The sequence below is a fragment of the Heteronotia binoei genome, chromosome 5, assembly GCF_032191835.1.
Source record: "Heteronotia binoei isolate CCM8104 ecotype False Entrance Well chromosome 5, APGP_CSIRO_Hbin_v1, whole genome shotgun sequence".
Classification (NCBI taxonomy): Eukaryota; Metazoa; Chordata; class Lepidosauria; order Squamata; family Gekkonidae; genus Heteronotia; species Heteronotia binoei.
In genome coordinates this window covers 165,611,070-165,637,368 of record NC_083227.1, presented here as the reverse complement: position 1 = coordinate 165,637,368, position 26,299 = coordinate 165,611,070, and the positions used below count along the sequence as shown (strand labels likewise).

Sequence of the window (26,299 nt, the reverse complement as noted above, 5' to 3'; positions counted from 1 at the left end):
GGTTCAAGATAGGATCAGAGGACGGGCAACAGGCTTCCAGTTCTTGTACTGTATCAATTGTGGCTGGTAGACCTTGGCAGAGAGTCAGGACTTTATCTGCGAAATAAGATACAAAAGCTTCACAGCTAATATCCAATTCCTTATCATTTTGATTGCCCATTGGCAATGTCATGAGGGACCGGATTGTTCTAAACAACTGAGTGGGGTGCGATTTCGCAGATGCAACGGAGGCAGCATAGAAAACTTTTCAAGTGGCCTTCACTGTATTCTCATAGACCTTTGAAACATTGTATAAGAAGCTCTTGACTCCTCATCATAGGAACGCTGCCAAACTCACTCTAATCAGCTGAGATGCCGTTTCATCCCCTGCAGCTCCAGGTTATACCATGGGCTGCCTTGGAACAGCAACGAAGAGGATGCCGGGGGGGGGGGGGGGGGCGATGTCATCGATAGCTATGGAGAGCCGGGAATGCCAGTTCTCCACAAGCTCATCTAACAACTCACCAGGGAGTATCGGATCCTGCAGGGCCTCCTGAAGCTGCTCAGGGTCCAGTTGGCTCTGTGGGCAAGCATAAATTGGCCAGCTGTCTAAATAGGAGGAGGGCTGCAAGTCCAGCCAGACTTTCAGGGCATAATGATCTGACCATGGAACCACATCAGTGGCTATCAGATCAGCTGATATCCTGGCGCCAATCCAGGTCTAGTGTGTGGCCAGCCTGGTGAGTGGGAATCAGTATAATATGGCTGAGTCCTAATGTCTCAATGGATGACACCAGGTCCTGAGCCTGCGAGGATGCCGCATCGTCAACATGGACATTGAAATCCCCCAGGACTAAAAGCATGGGGAAGTCCAACGCCCAGGCTGATATCACATCCAGCACGGTGGGCAGGCTCTCTGGGGGTGTGTTAGGTAGTCAGTACACCACCCAGACAGCCAAACTCTCCTCAGCTTCCCACACCAGGCTGACACATTCCATGCCGGTTATATTTGGCACAGGAAGTGCCCTGAAAGAAAAGGAACAACAGAGGAGCATTGCAACTCCACTCCCCTGCCCACTTGTCTGAGATTGATGGAGGACCGAAAACCCAGGTGGGGCAAGTAGGTTTAGAGTGGCAGTTTTGCCCTCCCGCACCTAGGTTTTAGTCACACATACCAGATCTATCTGTTGCTCTACAAGATAGTCTTGTAGAGTGTATTTCTTATTATTGATAGAACTGGCATTGATCAACCTCAATGTCAGAGCTGGGTAAAATTTCCTAGCCCCACAACTGACATGTCTAGGGATGGGACGTAGATGGGAAGAGGTCCAAGCATTTCCATATCTCCAATCTCTTTCAAAACCGTGAAACCTAGTCCCACCACCATACTTCTCCTGCCCCCATACGACCAGAATCCCTGACCCTGACATGGCTCTCTATGAGCACTGCTATGAGATCCACTGATCTTGCTAACATGTGCAAGCAATCCTAATCCTAATTCACACTAGAGATTACTTATTTATCAAGCTCACTAGTCATCTTATTTTACAATACAACTAAATTAATTTAAATAACATCTAACAATTTAAATTGATCCCAACTACTGATTAACACTGACAAACCAATTAATATTAGTTTCCCTCCTTCAGGTTTCTACACCCACCCTAATCTAATCATCTCAATTAGCTAGTTAAAAATTCAAGTACTAGTAACAATTAAAAGGTCCAATTTAAATACAATATATTCCATTTAGACAAAAGTTAATTATTGCTAATAAATCCAAGTCTAAGAATTCATTTTCTCAATTAAGCAATTAATAATAAGCAATATCAAGAGCTTGGAACATAAGTAAGTTAAGATTTCCTATAAAGTGCAGATGGATGTGCAATAAGTAAAAGAGCTGAGTGCTGATATTAATACTTGAAGACTTGAAAAAACAGGGAATATAGACAGGTTCTATAGCGAACTACACAAGACCAGTTCTCTTGTGTGTCAGCTTTATAAATCCCAGGCAGCCGGCTGTGCACCTGTTGCAGCCTAGTATGGCCCATTTGTGATAGGTGTTCCTATTGTTCTGAAGATAGTCCAACAGACGGGGGGACACTAGCCCTTCTGAGTTCTCTCCACCAGATCCGCAGGGTAAAAGCCAAGGTAGGGGGCAGGGATGGAAAGTCAGGGGGCAAACCAGTTAATCTTCTGGGCGCTATCTGCGGGTGGCATTGAGGCGCGTCACAGGGCAAAATACCCTGCCACTGTGACACACAACACCCCCAACCAGCGTCGTCACCTGCATACACAGGTCACCACCTCCCTTCCACACACAATGCGGGCAACCCTGGTCTCCCACACTCTGGTGAGTTCTTCACGGGGCAAATACTCCCCGCTGCCATGGCGTCAAGCCAGCCCTAGTCAGTGTTGGCACTGGCTCCGACAGCTTGCCTCCTCTCCCCACCCGCAACACAGGCAGTTTCGCACAGCGACGCCACGGCTCCTCCAATCCTCCGCATCCTAATCAGGCCAGCAACGCCAGCAATGTTGGCGACTATCCAGGTGATTTGGGGTTGTTTCAGGTAGTTTTAAAATAATTTAAAAGTTTGTAAAGTCTCCGTAAGGTTGCAACAGCACTTCAGCGAGTAGAATATAGTCTGAAGATGGTTAAAATTTATAATTTGTCAAATAGTGGAGTAAATTGTGGGAACATTTAACGATGCTCTGTGCACACCACAATCTTATCTACAGGCCTGTGTGGCTTTTGTTTTTTTTAAGAAATATTAAAGGAAAATAGGCAGGATTATTAAAAAGCAGATTATTAAAGAGCAGTTTAACTTCACAACGGGCCTTCCTCATAGTTAAATAATAATTTTGCTGTGTTATTAGTATATTCATTACTATACAAAAGTTGCCTGTATGAAGAGGGTTTTAATGCTCTTAAGAGAAAAGGTTTGGAAGGGAAAATACAGAAAATAAAAGTGACCATTTTGTTATCAATGAACTTTATTAAGAAGGAAAAACAACAACAACAGAAATTAAACTATATATAGAAATACTTTAAAAATGCATTCATTTACAGCTTGTCAACCTTTTTAATGTTGGTATGAAGTAACTTCTAAAGTACTGTCTAGTATTCACAGCTTTTGAACAACTACATGGCTTTAAAAAATTCAAATATCATTTACTTATTTTGTTATTAAAAATTAAACCCATACAGTAACATTAAAATAAGTCTATTTCCTAGCTCAATTTCCCTTTACTTGTATTTTAACAAATACATTGTGGTACACCCAGTGACCATGACGAACGACTACCAAACCGTAACAGAAAAAGCAACAATTATTTAAGAACAACAAAAACAACAATAATAACTCAGAAATAATTCTTCATTGCAAATTAGTCAGTCTCCTTAAGTAATTAAGTTTATCTTCCACCTGCCCATATTGCTGCACAGAAGTGGAACCATATCATGCAGTGCATCATATTTCCTATTTTTCACCTCTTGGCGATCTGTCACTGTTAGCTTGTGGCAAGCCAGGTTCCTCTGCAGTCCATCAAATATACTAATAAAACAGTAAAATTATTATTTAATTATACTTGATAAATTCACAAGAACAAATTGTTGCATGTGAATATGATGTATTTTAATCCTAAAATAACATAAAATATTGGTAATATCTGTTAATTCTCATAAATAGAGATGAATGGTTATCCACAATTATAAATATCTATGGTGCTTTAAATTTTCCATGTGGGCTTCTTTCTGTGTGGCCTTTTTCCTGTATGGACTTTTTTCCATGTGGGATTATTTTCATGTGGGCTTTTCTCCTGTAAGCATTTATGACCGTGGGTTTTTTTCCCCGTGGGCTTTTTTCCAGTGCCGGCACTGAGGAGCTGGTGCAAGGCTGGCACCCCAGGCCAGCTGCCTGCTGCCACTCCTCGCTTCCTTGGCGAGGGCCAGCTTGGTGGTGGCCGCAGTGGGACTTCTGCTATCAGCATAACTGTACGTGTGCACGCCGTCGCTCCACGCCTTGTGATGGAGTGGCAGCAAGTGAGCGGTGTGCATGCACGCTGAGGCTGGAAGCCCCGCAGCAGCCGCCAAGCTCACTACTTCCCTCGCTGAGGGAGCAAGGGTGAGCAGGAGTGTCAAAACTGGCGTCCTCCCCCCAGAGCCATGCTCCAGGCAGCCATCTCATGCTGTCTAATGGGCATTCCGGCTCTGCTTTTTTCATGGAACCAGGAGAAGTCAGTCTCTCAGGGACCAAACTCAGAACCTCAGACAGGAACCAGCACACTGGCCCCTCAGCCTCCCAATCCTGGGCTGGCAACAGAGCTGCGGGAACACCATCAGCGAAAGGTGAGGAGACACCTTCAGGACAGAAGGTGAAGTGCCTGCCTGAAAGCCCACAACAGGCCCAACACCAATAGTGAGGATGAATGTTTATAGGAGCAGCGTTGAGGCAGCTGGCATGTGCATGATGCAATATGTCGTGCCCGCTCTGGACCCAGCCCCTGCTAGCTCAGAGCAGGCGCCTTTAACAGCTCCGGACGTAAGTCCTAAGGAAGCAAGCCGGCAGCAGGAGCCACCTGGAATTGATCAGGCCACGCCGGGCCCCAGCTCATCCCCTCCGGAATCCCCACCACCTGTTAGCCGGCTCCGTGAAAGGAGACGGCAGGAGATAAGAAACAGGAGAAGCGACGCACGCATGAGGGGGAGGAGAGATCTAAGCCCGGTATACTAATGGGTTACCAAGCCAGCACAGTATATCTGCAACTCTGGCCTTTTGGCAAACTGTGCTGGCAACGAACGATCTCCCTGGGACGTGACCGCGCTCTGCACCCTCGTGACTTCTGTGAGAAACCGCGTATTCCTGACTCGGTTTGGACCTTGGACTTCGGAACTCTGGACTGTGACTCTGCTCTGTGGACTTGTTTGAGTATCTCGGCTTCATTTGTATTTATTCATTCTGGTTACCAGACCCTCCGCATTCCGGTGTCTACGCTTCCTGCTTTATCCCTCGGCTCGGACTGATTTATGGTTTGACTAATTGGACTGTTTAGAGATAACTTCTGTGCGGCTATTTGAAACCTCAGCCGGCTGCAAAAGTTCCGGCTGACTGCCGGGACGTCAGCAGCCGCCGCTCCCTATTCAAGACTCGAATCCCGACACAATACAAGCTGTTGAACAGTGTGAACCATAGAATCATAGCACTGGAATGGGCCATACAAGCCATCTAGTCCAACCCCCTGCTCAGTGCAGAGTCAGCTGAGAGCAGCCCTGACAAGCGCTCGTCCATCCGCTGTTTAAAGGCTGCCAGTGAGGGGGAGCTCACCACCTGCCTTGGTAGCTGATTCCACGGTTCAACAACTCTTACTGTAAAAAAAGGGTTTTCCTAATATCTAGCTACCACCTTCTCACCCTTAATTGAAACCCAGTATTGTGAGTCCTCCCCTCTGATACTAACAGGAACAAGCTCCCTGTCCTCCTCTAAGTGACAGCCCTTCAAATACTTAAAGAGAGCAATCGCGTTTCCCTTCAACCTCCTCTTCTCCAGACTGAACATTCCCAAGTCCTTCAACCTTTCCTCATAGGGCTTGGTCTCCAGGCCCCTGATTCTCATCGCTCTCCTTTGCACCCGCTCCATTCTGTCCACATCTTTCTGAGAATGAGGCCTCCAGAGCTACATACAATACAAGTGTTGTCCCTTGGGGAAGGAAGGAAAGAGCCAGAGCTTCATTTGCCCAGTTCCCTGGATACCATGGGAGAAATACAAAGCAAGCACCTTTAAGACCAACGAGTGCTAATGTTTTAAGCATGTTTTAAGATTTTTTTTAAAATAATATTTAATATTTTATTGTTGTTGTCTGTGTCCTTTATAAAGTTTATATCTCTGCTACCTAATCTTAAATAGGTACACACATAGCCAAGCCGGACATGGCCTGGCCCAACAAAGTCTCATTTATGTCAGATCTGGCCCTCATAACAAATGAGTTCAATGCCCTGCTCTAAGCTGTGCAGTCTTGTGAACACAAATTCTACTTTGTGAGCGACTGGCATTAACGTTGTGAGCTACTGCATAATTTAGATGGCTCTGAGGCCATTTTCCTGGGCTAAGACAAAAACGTGTGAGCTGGAAGCTAAAAAACTGTGAGCTAGCACACACTAACTCAGCTTAGAGGGAACACTGTCCTCCTGTCCTCCAAGAGGTCTGGATGATGACCATATGAAGCTGCCTTATACTGAATCAGACCCTCGGTCCATCAAAGTCAGTATTGTCTTCTCAGACTGGCAGCGGCTCTCCAGGGTCTCAAGCGGAGGTTTTTCACACCTATTTGCCTGGACCCTTTTTTGGAGATGCCGGGGATTGAACCTGGGACCTTCTGCTTCCCAAGCAGATGCTCTACCACTGAGCCACCATCCCTCCCCTAATGATGATGGACAAAGGCTCTGCAAGCTCTCTAGAAAGTTATTTGAGCATTCTCGAGTGCATACCATCTAGCCCAGGAGATTTGTACTCATACAGTGCAGCCCAGGTGCTTCTCAACTACTTCTCTGTCCATGTCAACCAGCAGCCCAGATGTCATGCCTTGCTTACTACAATCTCTAGATGAGCCTGTTCTCTTCTTGCAGGAAAAAAATGAGGTAAAATAGGCATTAAACTGTTCCGTTTTCTCTCTTTTCACCAACACTGGGTCCAACACCTCTTTTATCTTACGCTTGCTCCTCATCTATCTGAAGATTTTCTTGTTGTCACAAGCCTCCCTGGCCAGTTTTAGCTCACTGTGGGCTTTGGCCTTTCTGATAGCTGACCTACAGTGCCTAGAGTACCAAAGACAACTTTGCCCAAATTACTGAACACACTTCATATACAATCTGATATGTGTAGATAAATTCAATATATATTGTCTAATTCTTATGAAAACCAGTGCAAATATACAAAAATACAACTTCAACAAACTTCAAAAAGCGTCGCAATTTCAATATTTACAATTATTTCAACCTGATAGCATCCACATCACCATGATTAAGGTGTGTTGATTGGAGTTTCAGTTTTAAAAAGGTGAAATGTGGATCCACAAGCACAATTAATGTTTAACATAGAGATTCTCTCTCTTCCGAATCTCCTGTGGTATCCACCCTACACAATATTCCAAACTGTTCTGACAACAGGGCTGCTATCTGGAATCAACCGTTTCACACTAGAGGTTCATAAGGCACCTGAACAAATACTGAATATCACCATCCATTCATGAATTACAATCAAATTCACATTGTGTCAAAAATAAGCTAGCTTTTACAGGACATGCTTGTGCATAATTTCACCATAATTTCCGCATTAAGAGTACGAAAATCTGGATCACACAACAGTCAAAATGAAGGTAACAAAAATGCCTAGTAACATGGTTTTCTTAATCACTAACTGTAATGATTTTGCACTAGGGCAGAAAGTGCATATATAAATTTATTTGTCCTTATTTTTTCACATAAAACAATCTAACTATGGACGAGATGCAGATGATGAAATCTGGAAGTGCTATTGCTTTAAATAGCATTGTTCTTCCTACCATTGATGGGATCCAGTTTTCACTGAAAGACTTGAGAAACTTGATGGATCTTGATCTCCTCTTTGAGAAACAGGGGTCCATGAGAGCAAAAGATGCTTTTCTCTCTGCTATACCTAATTAGGAAGCTAACCTCTAATCTGGCTAAACTGATACATGCTTCAGTAGCTTCAAACCAAGATTACTGTAACATGGCCAACATGGGGTTGCAACTAATCCAGAAAATGCAGCTGGTTCAGAACAAGACAGGCCATTGTATATCTGGGGCTAACTGGTGAGATGATGTCAGTCCTACTGTGAGGTCTCCACTGGCTGCCAATTAGTTGCAAGGGAAGGCAGGCTCAGAGGACAGCACACGCTGATACGCTGCCTGGACGCTCTTGCCTTCCAGATCTGCACAGACCTAGAAGGTGAGAGCGGTGGGGCAGTGCATACTCTCCTCAGAGGGAAGTGCATGCAAGGAAAGGTGGGTTCGGAGGAAAGCACATGCCAATGTGCCACCTGGTCTGAGCAGACCCGGAAGGTGAGAGCAGCAGGGTGGTGAGTGCTCTCCTTAGAACCTGCCTTCTTTTGCAAGGGAAGGTGGGCTCCGAGGAGACCATATGCTGATGTGCCACCTGGCTGCTCTTCCCTTCCAGGTCTGCGCAGACCCAGGAAGGCGAGAGCGGCGGGGTGGGGGGACGGAGCACCCGTCAGCACCCTTGTAGGTGGCTGCCTACCTGGTCTATGTGCCAGCCATAGTTTTTTCCTGTCTTGGGCCCTGAGTTGCTTAGGAGAAAGGCATATGATTTTAAAAATAGAATAAATCTAGTGTGGATTTTGATTTTTCATCTGTTTCTCTCCCCCCCCCCCCAACTTTGCCTATATCTTTAAATTTTGGGATTTGCAAAGACTGGGTTGGATCCAGCCATTTTTTTTTTTTTTTGCTCAATTGCACCCAACTTTGTTCCTTTTTACAGCCCTGCCCCACATGTCATTTTTACATTCCAGTCTCATGCTCCCCTGCAGACCTTTTGTGCATGCTCATAGGGGGGCTGTCCAACAGAAATGTTGGCTGGATTCATATATGTACATATGAAGCTGCCTTATACTGAATCAGACCCTTGGTCCATCAAAGTCAGTATTGTCTACTCAGACTGGCAGCGGCTCTCCAGGGTCTCAAGTTGAGGTTTTTCACACCTATTTGCCTCGACCCTTTTTTGGAGATGCCAGGGATTGAACCTGGGACCTTCTGCTTCCCAAGCAGATGCTCTACCACTGAGCCACCGTCCCTCCCCTAACTGGCAGCGGCTCTCCAGGGTCTCAAGCTTGAGGTTTTTCACAGCTATTACCTGGACCCTTTTTAGTTGGAGATGCCAGGGATTGAACCTGGGACCTTCTGCTTCCCAAGCAGATGCTCTACCACTGAGCCACCGTCCCTCCCCAACTGATAGTTATGAAATGGCATTTTCAATCATTGTGCAGACACCTACAAAACTTCCCCCTTGACCCTCAATACTGTACTTTCAAGGATCTCTCTAATTAACAGTTTAAATCCTGAACTATAGGGACAAATTCCTTTATGCTGCATTCTTACTCTCTTATAAAGTATCTTCCCCCCAATCTTTATGCAACACTAAAAATAAGTCAATTTAAGAGCATTTTTGCAGCCTGCAGTATTGTTTCACTTACCATTTATATATGCTGCTAAACATGCTTTGCCATTTTCAGAGCTGTTAATATAACCTAATTCCTCTACCTGTAAACTATTGCATTCCCTTTACACATAGCTACTTAGCACTGAGGGAAATGAATTGCAAGCTGTTCCATCCTGCTGATACTATATAAAAAAGCAAAGAGCTGGCAATACATCTTATAGATTGTGCAAGTGCTCTGCCAGAAGGAGATGAAAGTGGAAGGAAAATTTACTTTCCCCTAATATTTCATTCTGCTGTTATAAATTCCAGGTCATTATTGCTGTATTGGAAACAATTATCAGAGAATACTATGTAATCAAGGTCACATTTTCTACTAATATAATTGCATGCCTTGGCTTTTCTAGGATAAATTGTAACAATGCTTGAACAAGGACTTCATCCTAAATATACTTTCAGTAAGAACATAAGAACATAACATAAGAACATAAGAGAAGCCATGCTGGATCAGGCCAATGGCCCATCCAGTCCAACACTCTGTGTCACATGAGAACATAAGAGAAGCCCTGTTGGATCAGGCCAATGGCCCATCCAGTCCAACACTCTGTGTCACACAGTGGCCAATATATGTGTGTGTATACATACACACACACACACACACACATATACATACATACATATAAACACATACACACACACACACACACACACACACATATATATATATATATATATATATATATATATATATATATATATATATACACACACACTGTGGCTAATAGCCACTGATGGACCTCTGCTCCATATTTTTATCCAATCCCCTCTTAAAGCTGGCTATGCTTGTAGACGCCACCAACTCCTGTGGCAGTGAATTCCACATGTTAATCACCCTTTGGGTGAAGAAGTACTTCCTTTTATCCGTTTTAACCCGACTGCTCAGCAATTTCATCAAATGCCCACGAGTTCTTGTATTGTGAGAAAGGGAGAGAAGTACTTCTTTCTCTACTTTCTCCATCCCATGCATAATCTTGTAAACCTCTATTATGTCACTCCGCAGTCGACGTTTCTCCAAGCTAAAGAGCCCCAAGCGTTTTAACCTTTCTTAATAGGGAAAGTGTTCCAAACCTTTAATCATTCTAGTTGCCCTTTTCTGCACTTTTTCCAATGCTATAATATCCTTATTGAGGTGTGGTGACCAGAATTGTACACAGTATTCCAAATGAGACTGCACCATCGATTTATACAGGGGCATTATGATACTGGCCGATTTGTTTTCAATTCCCTTCCTAATAATTCCCAGCATGGCGTTGGCCTTTTTTATTGCAATCACACACTGTCTCGACATTTTCAGTGAGTTATCTCTCTCTTGGTCAGTCTCTGTCAGTTCACACCCCATCAACTTGTATTTGTAGCTGGGATTTTTAGCTCCAATGTGCATTACTTTGCACTTGGCCACATTGAACTTCATCTGCCACGTTGACACCCACTCACCCAGCCTCAACAGATCCCTTTGGAGTGCCTCACAATCCTCTCTGGTTCTCATCACCCTGAATAATTTAGTGTCATCTGCAAACTTGGCCACTTCACTGCTTACTTCCAACTCCAGATCATTAATGAACAAGTTAAAGACCATGAGACCCAGTACTGAGCCCTGCGGCACCCCACTGCTTACCGTCCTCCACTGTGAAGACTGCCCATTTATACTCACTCTCTGTTTCCTATTAATTAGCCAGTTTTGATCCACAAGAGTACTTGTCCTTTTACTCCATGACTCTCGAGCTTACTAAGGAGCCTTTGATGAGGAACTTTATTAAAAGCTTTCTGGAAGTCAAGGTAAACAACATCTATTGGGTCCTCTTTGTCCACATGTTTGTTCACCCCCTCAAAGAACTGTAACAGGTTAGTGAGGCAAGATCTTCCCTTACAGAACCCATGCTGAGTATTCCTCAATAACTTGTGTTCATCAATGTGCCTACTCATTCTGTCCTTGATAATGGTTTCTATCAACTTTCCCGGTATTGAAGTCAGACTGACTGGCCTGTAATTTCCCGGATCTCCTCTGGAACCCTTTTTAAAGATGGGGGTGACATTTGCAACATTGCCCACAGTATTTACACAAATAATACAAACATAAAATGCTTAGACCAGATGCTAAGTTAAACATGAGAGAAAAAGTCACATTAACAAATCCCGAACAAAGATTTGCTGGTGATCCATCTATAAAGACACAATTTCAAGGTCAGGCTATCCAGAGCAAACTAGAGTAAAGATCTGGGGTTGCAGCGAAATAATGAACTATAGCTGACAATCCATGCACAGAACATGGACTTTCCCTACATTTATTATTATTCCTGCAGTCCCTTCCAGCTCCCAGAAAGAGCATTCTTGGGCTTACAGGACTCACATGGATAGACAGCTGCGTAAATAAGAGGGGAGATGTAGTGGAGAGGAACAGGGAGGGAAATCCCTCATCCTCTCTCTTCTGCAAGGGCAGCTCCCATTGAAAGAAATGGCCAATTTCATTTCCTTGTGCTCCTTAATTTAGCCCTTTGACCCATGCAATTATTCCATCACAAAGTTTTGTGACCCTATCTTTCAGGGGCTGCAGGAAGGAGGGAAATGCAGGAAAACTGTGTCTCTTCTGTGCATGGATGGTTGAATACAAGCCAGTGATAGATACTAGAACCAAATGTCACAGGAGAACAGCAGCCTTCTTCTCAGATGGACTCTTATGATTTCAAGCCACTGTTTTACAATCCTGGATCTGAGAATTAAGTCGAAGCTTTTGTTGGTATTTAACCACTTTATGTTGCATAGAACTCACTGTGTTAGGGGACACTGTTACATGCTTTGAAGTCAGAAATCAATTACGATCATAGTTCAGAATAAAACATAGGGGTAACAATCATAAAGAGAAATACAGAACTAGTTAGAAATACTACTTTACCCTAAAGTGAAACAAATCAGCTTGTTGCTGTAAATCTCTGACGTATTCCATAAGCAGCCGCAAGAAATTTTGCACAATTAATAGATATTTGAGGGAAACAATGTAGCAGGTGGCAATAAACATCACACAGCTTTGAAGTCAATATTTTATGTATTGTTCCCTGAAAACAAGATGTATGCTGCAAGCCACTGTTTTGGAATTGTGAAAAATTATGATTTCTATAAATGAGTGAACACCAAAAAGCAGAAACTCTGAATGATGATAAAACCCTACAGGAACTCATTTGCCTGTAGAGTATTAGGCCACACCCCCTGATATCACTACCGTTTCACACGGGGCTTTTTTTGTAGAAAAAGCCCAGCAGGAACTCATCTGCATAATAGGCCATACCCCCTAACACCAAGCCAGCCAAAACTGTGTTCCTGCTCAAAAAAAGCCCTGGTGTTAAATAATTTTTCCTATGCCTTAATGGATCATTTACTTAATTTTTAAAAAATTCTATGCTGCCTTTTCACTCAATTGGATTTTTTTTTTAGGAAGTTAGAAGTTTTATCTATTAGACTATGGACCATTTGGAAGAAATGCAAATAAATATTTTCAGTTTAATTCATCAATGCTATCCTTTTTCTGGAATATGACAAATGTATAAGTAATAGCCATAAGCTATGTAGATGGCCTCATTTACTACAGCTCACCAAGGGTTGCTCTAAATACCTGTTTTCAATACCAAATTTTAATCCTAAAACATAAAAAAAAAGATTGCCTTTTACGATATGTAGAAGGGCACCACTGAAGCTTCCTGTTCCAAAAACAAAACAACAAAACTGCAAGACAGAGAAAAAGGCAGAAAAATTCCAGTTGTGGCATTTAATTTGTCAATACGTGCTCATGCAAAATCCGCTGATATTTATTCCCATTAACTTCTGGGTCAGGTATCCAGAAAGCATTCCATATTAAATGGCTTGAGCTACCCACGGATGCAGAAGGATGTACACCATTTAGGACGGCGCTGCTGCGCAGCTTCAGAAAACCTGCTATATCCTCCATATCTTAGGATCTTTAGGATTCTTCATGAAACAATTTACAATACTTTTTAAACAAAAGCTCTGAGCAAGGTCAGCAAACCAATGTCCCATAAAAGATACATTCCCGTAAGCCATTTATAAAACAATCTGAACTTCAGAAAGTTTCCCAGTTTCATGTCTGTACTTAACCGGGCAAATGCAAAGCTATTCAATATAGTATTCCTTGTTCCTAGAAAGCCAGGGAGGCAGCAAGAAATGGAAGCTGGCAATGATCTACTCCACAAACTCTATCCCATGGAATCCTGTCACATTTAGTGGTATAGAAACTGTCCTGGCTCAGTAAATATATGTACTGGTATAGAAAATGGACACAAAAGATCAAATATTCTGAATCTATATAAAAAAGTAGGAAGTTATAACTAAAATCAGTATATATTCCACTGCCATCACAATCCTACAGGAAGCCCAGCTACAGTGTGACATATACCATCAACTACAATGACAAATCTAGACTCTTCATTTAAAACAGAAACAAACTGGAATCCTATTTAGCAGCACAAAGGAATAAAAGATGAATAGTAATCCTTGTGCTCCTCACATGAACTCCAAAAAGCATTTCAGTGAGACATTTAAAGCTTAAAGTTGCCCATCAAACACAAAAAACAAGTTCCTCAAATCCTTGTGCCACAAATTACTCATCCATCTGGAAAGCTAAATCTGTTTTCTGTATTTACAAGAATCTAAGTGTCACCAGACATAGAAACAGCTAGGTTAGTTGCAGGTGGAAAAGAATTAAATGCTTAAATCATTCTGCACACAGAGCAAAGTAGGATTTACGAAAAACACTTACAGCTCTCTATTTCCAGGGTGCAGTTTTGTTCATCTAGGGGGTATCTTCGTAGATCCATCATACAAGCAGCTGTTGTTGTAATTCTAAAAAGGAAGCAAATACAAAAACAATTCTAAAAGCTTTTGTTCAAATCTGTTTGAAGATGAATGGGAAATAAGATGGATGACTTCATTCTATGTGTTGTTACTAAGTATGCAAACATGCTTGAAAGAATTATTCTGTTTGATTTTTAAAAGCTGAAAGAACACTCCATCAGTTCATGAGAGGTAAGAATTTTCTTTAGTTTTGGTTGCATATCCTCCGGACAGTAAAGAGATGTTAGCAAGAGGTAAGCAAAAATAAGGGCCCAAGGATATATCTCCTGAAAAGACCAATGACCTAAAAAGAACCTACCAACAACTGTGGCAGCTATATAAAATGGAAACACAAGAATTGTTGAACCCTTACTCTTGAAATATTAACAGCTCACCAGAATGCAGATCAGGTAGCTACCACTTCTTATAGGCTAATTATTTCACTACACCAAATGGAATATATTTGAAATCCAATGCATGGCTATAGGATGGGGGAGACTTGTCTTAGCAGTAGTATGTGCAAAAAGGATCTAGGGGTCTTAGTGGATCATATGCTGAACATGAGTCAACAGTGTGATGCGGTGGCTAAAAAGGCCAATGCGATTTTGGGCTGTATCAACAGTAGTGTCCAGATCACGTGATGTGCTTTACTCTGCTCTGATAAGACCTCACCTGAAGTATTGTGTTTAGTTTTGGGCACCACATTTTAAGAAGGATATAGACAAGCTGGAACGGGTCCAGAGGAGGGCGATGTAGGGCCACTCCACAGCTGCCTTCCAGCACTCTGGCCGGAGTGTGTTGAAGAATTTGAAGTTAAGTTTGGCTTTGGGTGCCCCAGGAATTGGACCGCCTGGTCCAATTTTTTTTGGTCTTGTGGGTTTTGTGTGGGACAGTGCCCAGAGCCACTTTTCCCACAATAATTACAGTGGGGGAAGTGGCTAATTGTTTTTTTCTCACCATTGGGTTCCTTTTGGGGTGCCCGCAGATGGGGGCAGTCTTTTTGAGCTACACGGGGTTGTATGTGGGGGAGTACCCTGAAGCTGCCCTGCAGTTCTGGGGTCTCTCCTTCAAACCCTCTTCTGGTCAGAACCACTTTCCCCACAGCAATTATAGTGGAGGAAGTAGCTAATTGGGCTTTCCCCAGCATTGGTAGCAATAGGCCTTTTGGGGAACCCACAGAGAGGGACCCCCTGGCCCAATCTTTTGGGGACTTAGGGGTTTTGTAGGGGAGAGTCCCCTGCAGGTTCCCTGCAGTTTTGGGGGCTCTCCCTCAAACCCCCTGCCCCCCAGCAGCCTCTGATTATGCTGTATGTTGCCATTGAGTTCAATGGCCCATAGGGTATAATGGTGGGATAGGGGCGCCCTCTTTGGGTGCACCTGGAATGGGACCTCCTGGCCCAATTTTTTTAGGACTTGGGGGTTTTGTAGGAGAGAGTCCCCTGCAGGTTAACTGCAATTCTGGTGACTCTCCCTCAAACCCCCTCCCCTCCAGGCGGCTTCCAATATACCCTATTTTGCTATTGAGTTCAATGGCCCATAAGGTTTAATGGGGCCATATATTTGGAAACAGCCGTATATCTCCTGTATATATGGCTATTCCAAATACTGGTATTCGGAAATATATGGTATTCTGAATATTTTGGCCCCATATATTTCCTAATCCGAATAATTCCGATTTTTTTTTTTGCACCCCCTACTTCTGAGTTCCAGAAAAAGCCTGATCAGTTTCAACATTGGGGTTTCCCCCTTTGCCTGCATTCCTTTCCGTTCCCTTTCATTCGATTAACTAATGCTAAAATGCACGCATAAAACCTGGCCCATGAGGATTTAAATGCTAGTGGATGCTACTGTGCAGCTACAATAAGGCAGTTGTGTAATTTTTGTAACAAAAATTTCTGGATGCCACCCCCAACACCTCACAAGCGATGTTCCACCCCAATTTAGAAAAGTGGTTTTTTAAAAATTGCAGCTACAGAATAAATAAACCAGAGGAAAACGAATGGTGTGTAAGGTGGGCACAGAATTTGAATTCAAATTTAGGCTTACTGCTCTGAAAATCTGCAATAATATGTATGTGTGCGATGGGCCAAGTACTAAAAGAGGTAGTAGTTTCAGCTCAACTCGAAAACCTGACACACAGATGCATATTCTTAACAAGCTATCTCTGAAATTTTATCGTACAGAATAAATGGGCATCCAAGATGGTCGCTTGCTTATTATGCCTAAATTTAAAAATCTGTTGCCATACAATACACACACAAACACATAGATTTACAGTGACTGAAACCAGAGGTCTGTTAAGCTTGGCAGTTGTAGGATCACCACCTAAACTGTATGTAGGAGGAAGCCACAGAATGTCACTGAGCACAGCTGAGCATTTGGTCACAACACAGAGGAAAACTACGAAAGAAGTACATACCAGATTTAAGGTTACTGTCTACCGCTTGACTGTCTTTAAGAATAAATACAGCAATGTTACGAGGGTGATATAAAACTGTCAGTAGATGGTCTAGCACAGGAGGCAATGGCTCTATATCAAAACAACAGACCATGTAGCTAGAGAAGAAGACAATCCATAGGTGTAAGAAATAGCAAAAAAAGAGTGAGTCACACTTCTTTTTCTCTTGCCATGAAATGTGCAAGAGGAACATATCATCTGGATGAGATCATCCTACTCCAGAGACTTACACTGCTGTATTTACTTTCTCTGTAGAGAATCAAGCTTGCTTGTTCCAGCCTCTGCTTAGTTCAAGGACTGCTGTTTTAAATGTCTTCCTTCCATAGGAAATAATGAAGGATAGAGGCACCTTCTTTTGGGGCTCATAGAATTGGACCCCCTGGTCCAATCATTTTGAACGTTGGGGGGTACTTTGGGGAGAGGCACTAGATACTATACTGAAAATTTGGTGCCTCTACCTCAAAAAGCAGCTCCCCCAGAGTCCCTGAAACCCTCAGATCAATTCCCCATTATACCCTATGAGAATTGATCTCCACATAGGGAATAATGAAGTGCTCAGGAGACGTTTCCCTCCCTCTCCCCCCCTCCCCCCGTTTCTGGCGACTGAAGCGAGGGATTGGCCTCTCTGCTCATGAGTTGCTGCCAACTTCTTCAAAGTAACACAGACACCCCATCCCAAGAGGAAGCCTTTCAATCGGAGACTGAAGCCAATGGAGGTGCAAAGGCACATGGTCCTCTGGAGGCGGGGCTTCCCCCCCTGCCAGCCAGCTGACTGGGGGCGGGAAGTAGTTTGGGAAAGCGGAAGAACCCCCGCTGGGACCTGGGGATTGGCAAGCGTAGATACAAATAGCATGCTTTGTAATGGCTTCAGAATACTCAGAGGAGCCTGGGGTAATCTATGAAGGTCTCCTTTTTTGTGATGCCACTACGCTTACTGCACAATGCATGCACATTCAATGCAACATAAACCACCAGAAACAAAAATTATAGAAGCTGGGGGCGGGGGGGGAGGTGTTTCAACTTTTCATAGCCCACCGTATGTTTTGATACTGAAAAATGATTTTGACTTTTATGATCTTCAGAATTATTGCCTTAGAGAGGAAGGATAACCACTAAGAATGCCATTCTTGAAAACCATCTAGGATTATCTCAGATCTAGTTTCTAAACTCAAACTCTACTGAAGACTTGGGGTCTTGCTGTTCTGGGAGACATCAATATACATGCAGCAGCTGCCACATTAGTATTGGATCAGGATATTTGGGCAACTATGGCCATCATGGGTTTGTCCCAGGTTATTTTGGACCCACAGACTTAATGTCCGGCACTCAGCAGGTTTCTGGTAGTCTGGCTGAGGCTTTGGAAATCCAGACTGTGCGATGGTCAAATCATTATCTGTTGAAAGATTGGAAGAAACTGGTGTCCTTCATCCTCAAGGATGGAGGATTGATTCCGTTAGTCTCTAAACAGAGGCTATTGGATCCTATGAGATCTGGGGGAAGTTGGAAGTGTCCACAGAGTCAGTCTAGTGGGAGCCTGCAATACTAGGATTTCTCAGACAATTGACAGTAGGGTTCCCAATCCTCAGGTGGGGGCAGGGGATCCCCCGGTTTGGAGGCCCTCCTCCCGCTTCAGGGTCGTCAGAAAGCGGGGGGAGGGGAGGGAAATGTCTGCTGGGAACTCTATTATTCCCTACGGAGATTTATTCCCATAGAAAATCATGGAGAATTGATCTGCTGGTATCTGGGGCTCTGGGGGGGGCTGTTTTTTGGGGTAGAGGCACCAGATTTTCAGTATAGCATCTAGTACCTCTCTCCAAATTACCCACCAAGTTTCAAAAAGATTGGACCAGGGGGTCCAATTCTATGAGCCCCCAAAAAAGGTGCCCCTATCCTTCATTATTTCCTATGGAAGGAAGGAATTGAAAAGGTGTGCCGTCCCTTTAAATGTGATGGCCAGAACTCCCTTTGGAGTTCAATTATGCTTGTCACAGCCTTGATCTTGGCTCTACCCCTAATGTCTCCTGGCCCCACCCCCAAAGTCTCCTGGCTCCACCCCCGAAGTCCCCAGATACTTCTTGAATTGGACTTGGCAACCCTAATTGACAGGGGTCACTCTCTAGTGCAGAGCCCCATCTCCTTGGTTCACTAATTTAATCAGCGAACAGCTGATAAAGGGATTTATAGCACCATCTAATCATAATTCCTTGGATCAATTTAGTTTCGGTTCTATGAAATATGTTAAGAAGATTGTGAGGAAATATGTGAATTGAGCATGGCAGCTCAGTTGAGAGTCTCTGGGTAAAAATAAAAGGAGTAAGAAATAACAGTGATAACAGTGATACTAGTGATAATATCAGTGATATTATGGTGGTGGTCTGCTATAGACCACCAAGCCAGGCAGAGGACTTGGATGAGATACTCCTACAACAGATTGCAAAGTTCTCCAAGAGAAGGGATACAGTGATCATGGGAGGTTTCAATTATCCAGACATCTGATGGAAATCCAACTCTGCTAAAAATGAAAAGTCAAATAGATTCCTGACTTGTCTTGATGACAACTTCCTTTTCCAGAAAGTGAAGAAGGAAACAAGGGGATCTGCTATCTTGGATGTGATTCTCACCAACAAGGAAGAATTGATTGAAGAAGTGGAAATAGTGGGCACTGGGGGCAGTAGTGACCATGTGATTTTGGAATTTACAGACTCAGAGAAGGGAAAAGCTATACGTAGTCAGACTTATAGGTTGGACTTCAGAAAGGCAAACTTCAATAAGCTTATAACTATGCTGGGTAAAATCCCATGGTCAGAAATACTTAGGAAGAAGGGGGTTCAGGAGCGGTGGGAGTTTCTTGAAATACTGAAAGCACAATCACAGATGATTCCTATAAGAGCCAGCATGGTTTTCTCAAGAACAAGTCATTTCACACTAACCTGATCTCTTTTTTTGAGAAAGTGACTACCTTGCTGGATCGGGGGAATGCTGTAGACATCATTTACCTTGATTTCAGTAAGGCTTTTGATAAAGTTCCACATACTATCCTTGTTGACAAGTTGGTAAAATGTGGTTTGGATCCTGTTACCGTTAGGTGGATTTGTAACTGGTTGACAGGTCGCACCCAAAAAGTGCTTGTGAATGGTTGCTCATGCTCTTGCAGAGGAGTGACAAGTGGAGTGCCTCGAGGATCTGCCCTGGGACCTGTTTTGTTCAACATCTTTATCAATGATTTGGATGAAGGAATAGAGGGAATGTTTATTAAATTTGCAGATGATACTAAATTAGGAGGGGCTGCAAACACAGAAGAAGATAGAAACAGGATATAGGATGACCTTGACAGGCTAGAAAACTGGGCTAAAATCAATAAAATGAATTTTAACAGGGATAAATGTAAAGTTCTGAATTTAGGTAGGAAAAATCCAATGCATGGTTATAAGATGGAGGAGACTTGTCTTAGCAGTAGTATGTGCGAAAAGGATCTAGGGGTCTTAGTGGATCATACACTGAACATGAGTCAACAGTGTGATGTGGTGGCTAAAAAGGCCAATGAAATTTTGGGCTGTATCAACAGAAGTATAGTGTCCAGATCACATGATGTGATGGTATCGCTTTACTCTGCTCTGGTAAGACTTCACCTGGAGTATTGTGTTCATTTTTGGGCACCACATTTTAAGAAGGATATAGACAAGCTGGAACGAGTCCAGAGGAGGGCAACAAAGATGGTGAGGGGTCTGGAGACCAAGTCCTATGAGGAAAGGTTGAAGGAGCTGGGGATGTTTAGCCTGGAGAGGAGGCAGCTGAGAGGTGATATGATCACCATCTTCAAGTACTTGAAGGGCTGTCATCTAGAGGATGGTGTGGAATTGTTTTCTGTGGCACCAGAAGGTAGGACCAGAACTAATGGGTTGAAATTAAATCAAAAGAGTTTCCTGCTCAACATTAGTAAGAATTTCCTGACCGTTAGAGCGATTCTGCAGTGGAACAGGCTTCCTCGGGAGGTGGTGGGCTCTCTTTCCTTGGAGGTTTTTAAACAGAGTCTAGATGGCCATCTGACAGCAATGAAAATCCAGTGAATTTAGGGGGAGGTGTTTATGAGTTCCCTGCATTGTGCAGGGGGGTGGACTAGATGACCCTGGAGGTCCCTTCCAACTCTATGATTCTAAGATCCTGGGGAGTAAGAAAGTAGTATAGACACATACTCTTTGCTGCTTAGAAAATCTTGCAGTGAGGTAATGAGACGTTTCATCCAGAAAATAGTGAATGCCTCTTTATAGGAAGAGCTTTTTTTCCAAGGTCCCTAAAAGAAGAAGTTAGCGGAAACCTTGTGCAGATAATCATGTATCAGCTAACTATGGACATGTCACATTTGCTTTTTTTCTGTAGAAAAATATTGAATGGATATTGACAGAAGAACTGCTGGTTTATTCCTGGATGAAACATGCACTCTTTCAGGTTCAGGCCTAACTCAGGGACAGAGATGGCTTTTGTTTTGCATTGCTGGATGACTATGCTATCATAACCTTGATGCCTGATTACCATAACATGCTTTTCTTGTAATAAGAGGTAGAAGTAAACTGAAGTGGGGAAACTCCATCCCCAGTTGGAACCTGAGAATCCAACTCAGGGCTAGGGTTGCCAAGTCCAATTCAAGAAATATCTGGGGACTTTGGGGGTGGAGCCAGGAGACATTGGGGGTGGAGCCAAGATCAAGGCTGTGACAAGCATCATTGAACTCCAAAGGGAGTTCTGGCCATCACATTTAAAGGGACGGCACACCTTTTCAATTCCTTCCTTCCATAGGAAATAATGAAGGATAGGGGCACCTTCTTTTGAGGCTCATAGAATTGGACCCCCTGGTCCAATCGTTTTGAAACTTGGGGGGTATTTGGGGGAGAGGCACTAGATGCTATACTGAAAATTTGGTGCCTAAACCTCAAAAAACAGCCCTCCCAGAGCCCCAGATACCCGCGGATCAATTCTCCATGATTTTCTATGGGAATAAATCTTCATAGGGAATAACAGAGTTCCCAGCAGACATTTCCCTCCTCTCCCCCCCCCCCCCCGCTTTCTGATAACTCTGAAGTGGGGGGAGGGCCTCCAAACCGGGGGATCCCCTGCCCCCACCTGGGGATTGGCAACCCTACTCAGGGCTATTATTAAAGATTACTTGGAAACCTGACCTGGTACAAAATGTGGCAGGCTATTTCTTATTCCATTCCATATAGATGTATATTTTTGCTGTCTAGTCATAGCTGAGTTATGGCGACCATGTAGGGTTTTTCAAGGCAAGAGATGTTCACAGGCGGTTTGCCACTGCCTGTCTCTATGTAGCAATGCTGGTATTCCCTGGTAGTCTCCCATCCAAATACTAACCAGGGCCAACCGTGCTTAGCTCCAGAGTTCTGACAAGGCTGGGCTAACATGGGCTATCCAGGTTGAACCTATGAAGCTGCCTTATACTGAATCAGACCCTGGGTCCATCAAAGTCAGTATTGTCTACTCAGACTGGCAGCCGTCTCCAGGGTCTCAAGCGGAGGCTTTTCACACCTATTTGCCTGGACCTTTTTTGGGAGATGCCAGGGATTGAACCTGGGACCTTCTGCTTCCCAAGCAGATGCTCTGCCACTGAGCCACCATCCCTCCCTTCAACTTTATTGAAATTCGTCACATCTTTCAGCCGTCGCTCCTTTATTCATTTCTTCAATTCTAAATAATTCTGAAGCCATTTACAGCCTATTTTGACGTAATTCGTCTTTAAAAACAAAGACCACTTCGTTAAATGTGGAAAGAAGGGGAATTCAAAGCAGGGAGAGAAAAAGTAGCAGGTCTCCCATCTGAAGATGGTAGGAAAATAAAGGAGCTGGCTGGCACAAGCATGCATGACTATGTAATAATCACTCACTATCCTAATCGCTATCAGACAAATGGTTTAAAACCCACCACTGATTGAAAGTGCAGCTGGGCTTCATGCATCTTGCTAAATTCAACCCACCTAACTTGTAGGTGGGTGAAAAACAAGGCATCTGGGATTAGACTACACTAGAAAAAGCCAAGTACATGACATCCACGCTTAGAAAAATAAATAGTTATAATTATCCTTATTTCAGTGGCCCACGATCATCCATCCATGAAATCAAGCACGGTACGTATTTTGCATACTAAATATCAAGTGGACATCATTTAGTAATCCAGAGTTTCACAAAAGGGTTTCCAAGACCACAGTTTATTAACATTCCTTCAGTCAACTATAAAAACAATATTGTCCCCTTGTCCTGTTCTTTGGGTCAGCAGAACATAGATTTAGATGGCATGAATGTCAAAAAGAGCAGATGAAGCTTAGAGAAAATTAAATAAAATGAAACAGACAGAAGTGTCCAGGTGCAATCGCTCTCCCCCCCCCCTCTTTCTCGCACACAAAAATTGATGGATAAGAATTGAAAACAGATATTTAATACATTTTTCAAAAATCTTGTTTATTTAAAAGTGCAATTCCTGGGTTCACAAGAGGGGGAGATACTGCACATATCAATTTTTGGCATACTCTTATTAAAATATGTCTCCACAGCAAACAAATAAAATGTCTGCACAGGGATCTGACCAAAAATATTCTTCAAAATTAGCATTTTAAGCCTTTTTATATAGTTGTTGTTAGTGGCAGGAATGTGCAGAATATATTTTAAAAAGGTACAGAAGATGCGCCATATCAGGATTAAATACTACTAGTTGAATATCTCTTCTTACTATAGGTTGGAAAACAAAAAATGATTGGGGGGGGGAACCTACAGCTATTCCCCCCCCCAAAAAAATATTTTAAGCCAGTTTACTCTTTAACAGGTACCTTAAAACAGTGGCTCCCAGCCTTTTTGGCACCAGGGACCGGTTTCATGGAAGACAATTTTTCCACGAACCGGTGGGTGGATGCTGCTGGGGTTTTTGCAACCCCAGGCTGCCCCCCCCCCACTTACACCCTGTCCCTGCCCCCCATGGGGGTCTTTAAATAAGGGGTAGGTGAAAGTCACTATGACATTGCCCCTTCTGCCTGCCTGGGACCTGGGCAAATAGAAGAGGTGGTGCTTCAGAGTGAAGCCACGCTGCCTCTTATGTTTGTCAGAGTAGGCTTCCCAATCCCCAGGTCCCAGACGGGGATCCCCTGGTTTTACAGGCTTCCCCCCTGCCCCAGCCAGCTGACCAGCGGGGGAAGCCCCGCCCCCAGAGCCATCATGCACCTCTATGAACGATTCCCATAGGGAATGATGGGGAATTGATCCGCGGGTATCGGGGGCTCTGGGGGGGCTGTTTTTTGAGATAGAGGCACCAAATTTTCAGTATAGCATCTAGTGCCTCTCCTCGAAATACCTCCGAAGTTTCAAAAAGATAGGACCAGGGGGTCCAATTCTATGAGCCCCAAAAGAAGGTGCCCCTGTCCTTCATTATTTCCTATGGAAGGAAGGCATTTAAAAAATTGTGCCGTCCCTTTAAATGTGATGGCCGGAACTCCCTTGAAGTTCAATTATGCTTGTCACACCCTTGCTCTTGGCTCCGCCCCCAAAGTCTCCTGGCTCCACCCCCAAAGTCTCCAGATATTTCTTGATTTAGACTTGGCAACCCTATGTCAGAGTCACAGGTGGAAGGGACGGCAGGGCTGCTCTGCTTTGCTTTGAGGCTGCCTCCCCTGCGGGAGACAGCCTTGGAGTGAGGCTGCGCTGCCTCTTTTGCCTGCCCAGGTCCTGGGCAGGTGAAAGGGGCGGTGCAGCACCTCTGCCTCGCTCCGCAGCCCGGTTGCTAACGGGCCAGGGACTGGGACCGATCCATGGCCTGGGGATTGGGGATCCCTGCCTTAAAATATGAAGAATTTGCATTATACCGTATTGGAAGTAATACTTAAAGATTTTCAAAGGAGATCGGGGTAGGCAAGCAGTTGTTAGGTTGAAAGTATGGTATGAGTTTGTCAAGTTGTAAATGCCACTGAATGAATGAAGATGGACCACTTATGTGAATATTCCTGGTTATAGGGAGAGCTGCTATGCACCTACTCCTATGCACATAGCTATGACTACATGCAGAAGGATGCATTTAGGTTGGGGGTTGGTTAGAGAGAAGACTCTATGGCATGAGGTCCCTCCGTCTTCGTATCCTGCCCTCTCCAGGTTCTCCTTCCAGATCTCCAGGAATTTCCCAGTCTGGGTTGGCAGCTCTATATTTACTACATGTGCCATGGGATACCTAACCTTGTCCTATGTTTTTCTCCATTGTTTAATCAACACTACTCAAGATTGCCTAATGAAATACAGATGAGGTGCATGGCAATCAATTAAGCATCATCCAAGTAGCAGGAACTTCTTTGCATATTAGGCCACAAACCCCTGATGTAGCCAATCCTGCTGGAGCTTACAGTAGGCCTTTACTAAGAGCCCCGTAAGCTCCAGGAGGATTGGCTACATCAGGGGTGTGTGGCCCAATATGCAAAGGAGTTCCTGCTACAAAAAAAAAAAAAGCCCTGGGATCATTCCATGACAAGGGCCTAAATTAGTTACAATAAATTCAACAGCTGGACATTTCTCCTTATAACACTGCACTTTGGTTTTCCTTTCCTTATCAACTAGATCTATCATACAAGACAGCTTCTATTTAATTAAGTTTTTTACTGTATAATTTGTATTTATTACAATAAAATGTGGCAGCCACAGCATCAATTCAAATAGTTTAGTTCCGTTTGTTTGATTTATATCCCACCCTCCCCGTCGAAGCAGGCTCAGGGTGGCTCACAAACACTACAGAATAACAATAAAACACTTAAATTAAACATTAAAATAAACAATTTAAAACAGTTTAAACAATTTGGTGCTAATTCCCTATGATTTCGGATGGCATTCAGTGTTCTTAGACATCCAATTGGATCTGATATCATGGCGGTGGTCGTCACTCAGTTAAAAGCTAACTGAAATAATATTGTCTTGCAAGCCTTGCAGAACTGGGCAGGGTCCCGCAAGGCTCTGACCTTCTCAGGCAGTTGGTTCCACCAGTGGGGAGCAGCGATGGAGAAGGCTCTTTCTCTAGCTGTTTTCTGTCTTGCCTCCCTCGGCCCAGGGATCGATAACAGACTTTGTGTACCTTTGGAAGAACTCGATGAAGATCTCAACTTGTCAGAGTATCAAAGAGAACTGTTTTAAGATGATGTACAGGTGGTATATGACTCCGAAAAAGCTGGCTAGGATGAGTAAGAAAATGTCGGATAGATGTTGGAAATGTAGAAAAGACGAAGGTTCTTTCTTTCACATGTGGTGGACTTCTGCTTATTGGCTTCGGGGGGGAGGGGGCTTCAGAATAGCACGCTCTCTCTTAATACAGAGCAGAACGAGGCTTCACTCCCCCCTCCCTTCCTGTTCCAGAAGAGAGGGGTGAGAACGAAGCCTCTTCCTGCTTTATATTAAAAGACGGGTCTATTGCGATGCCAGCTGAAGTGGGCAAGCACGAGGCTAGCATCGCTACTCTGAGACAACCGGGAGGGGGCGGTGGGTAGGCCACATTCTGCATCCCCCCCCCCCCCCCGCCAGCGCGCTCAGAGTAGCAACACTAGCCTCGTGCTTACCTGCTTCGGCCGGCATTGCAATAGACCCATCTTTTAATATAAAACAGGAAGAGGCTTTGCTTTCACCCCTCCCTTCCGGAACAGAAAAAACGGGGGGGGGGGGGTATCAGTTTGGGGGCATGCGGGCAGGAAGTCTGCCTGGGGCGCTGCGTGCTTTTGGGTTGGCCCTGGCTGGTACATATTCCGGACACC

At 43.9% G+C, this 26,299-nt stretch overlaps 1 protein-coding gene across 4 annotated transcripts in view; it reads right to left on the bottom strand.

Moving 5' to 3' along the window:
* Positions 1–26,299, bottom strand: part of GABRB2 (gamma-aminobutyric acid type A receptor subunit beta2) — a 286,449-nt gene that overhangs the window by 134,470 nt on the left and 125,680 nt on the right. For all 4 annotated transcript variants that reach the window (XM_060240635.1, XM_060240636.1, XM_060240637.1 and 1 more), the window contains exon 6: positions 13,993–14,075. In XM_060240635.1, the coding sequence (XP_060096618.1) occupies positions 13,993–14,075 (83 nt within the window). The remainder of the gene's footprint in view (positions 1–13,992; positions 14,076–26,299) is intronic.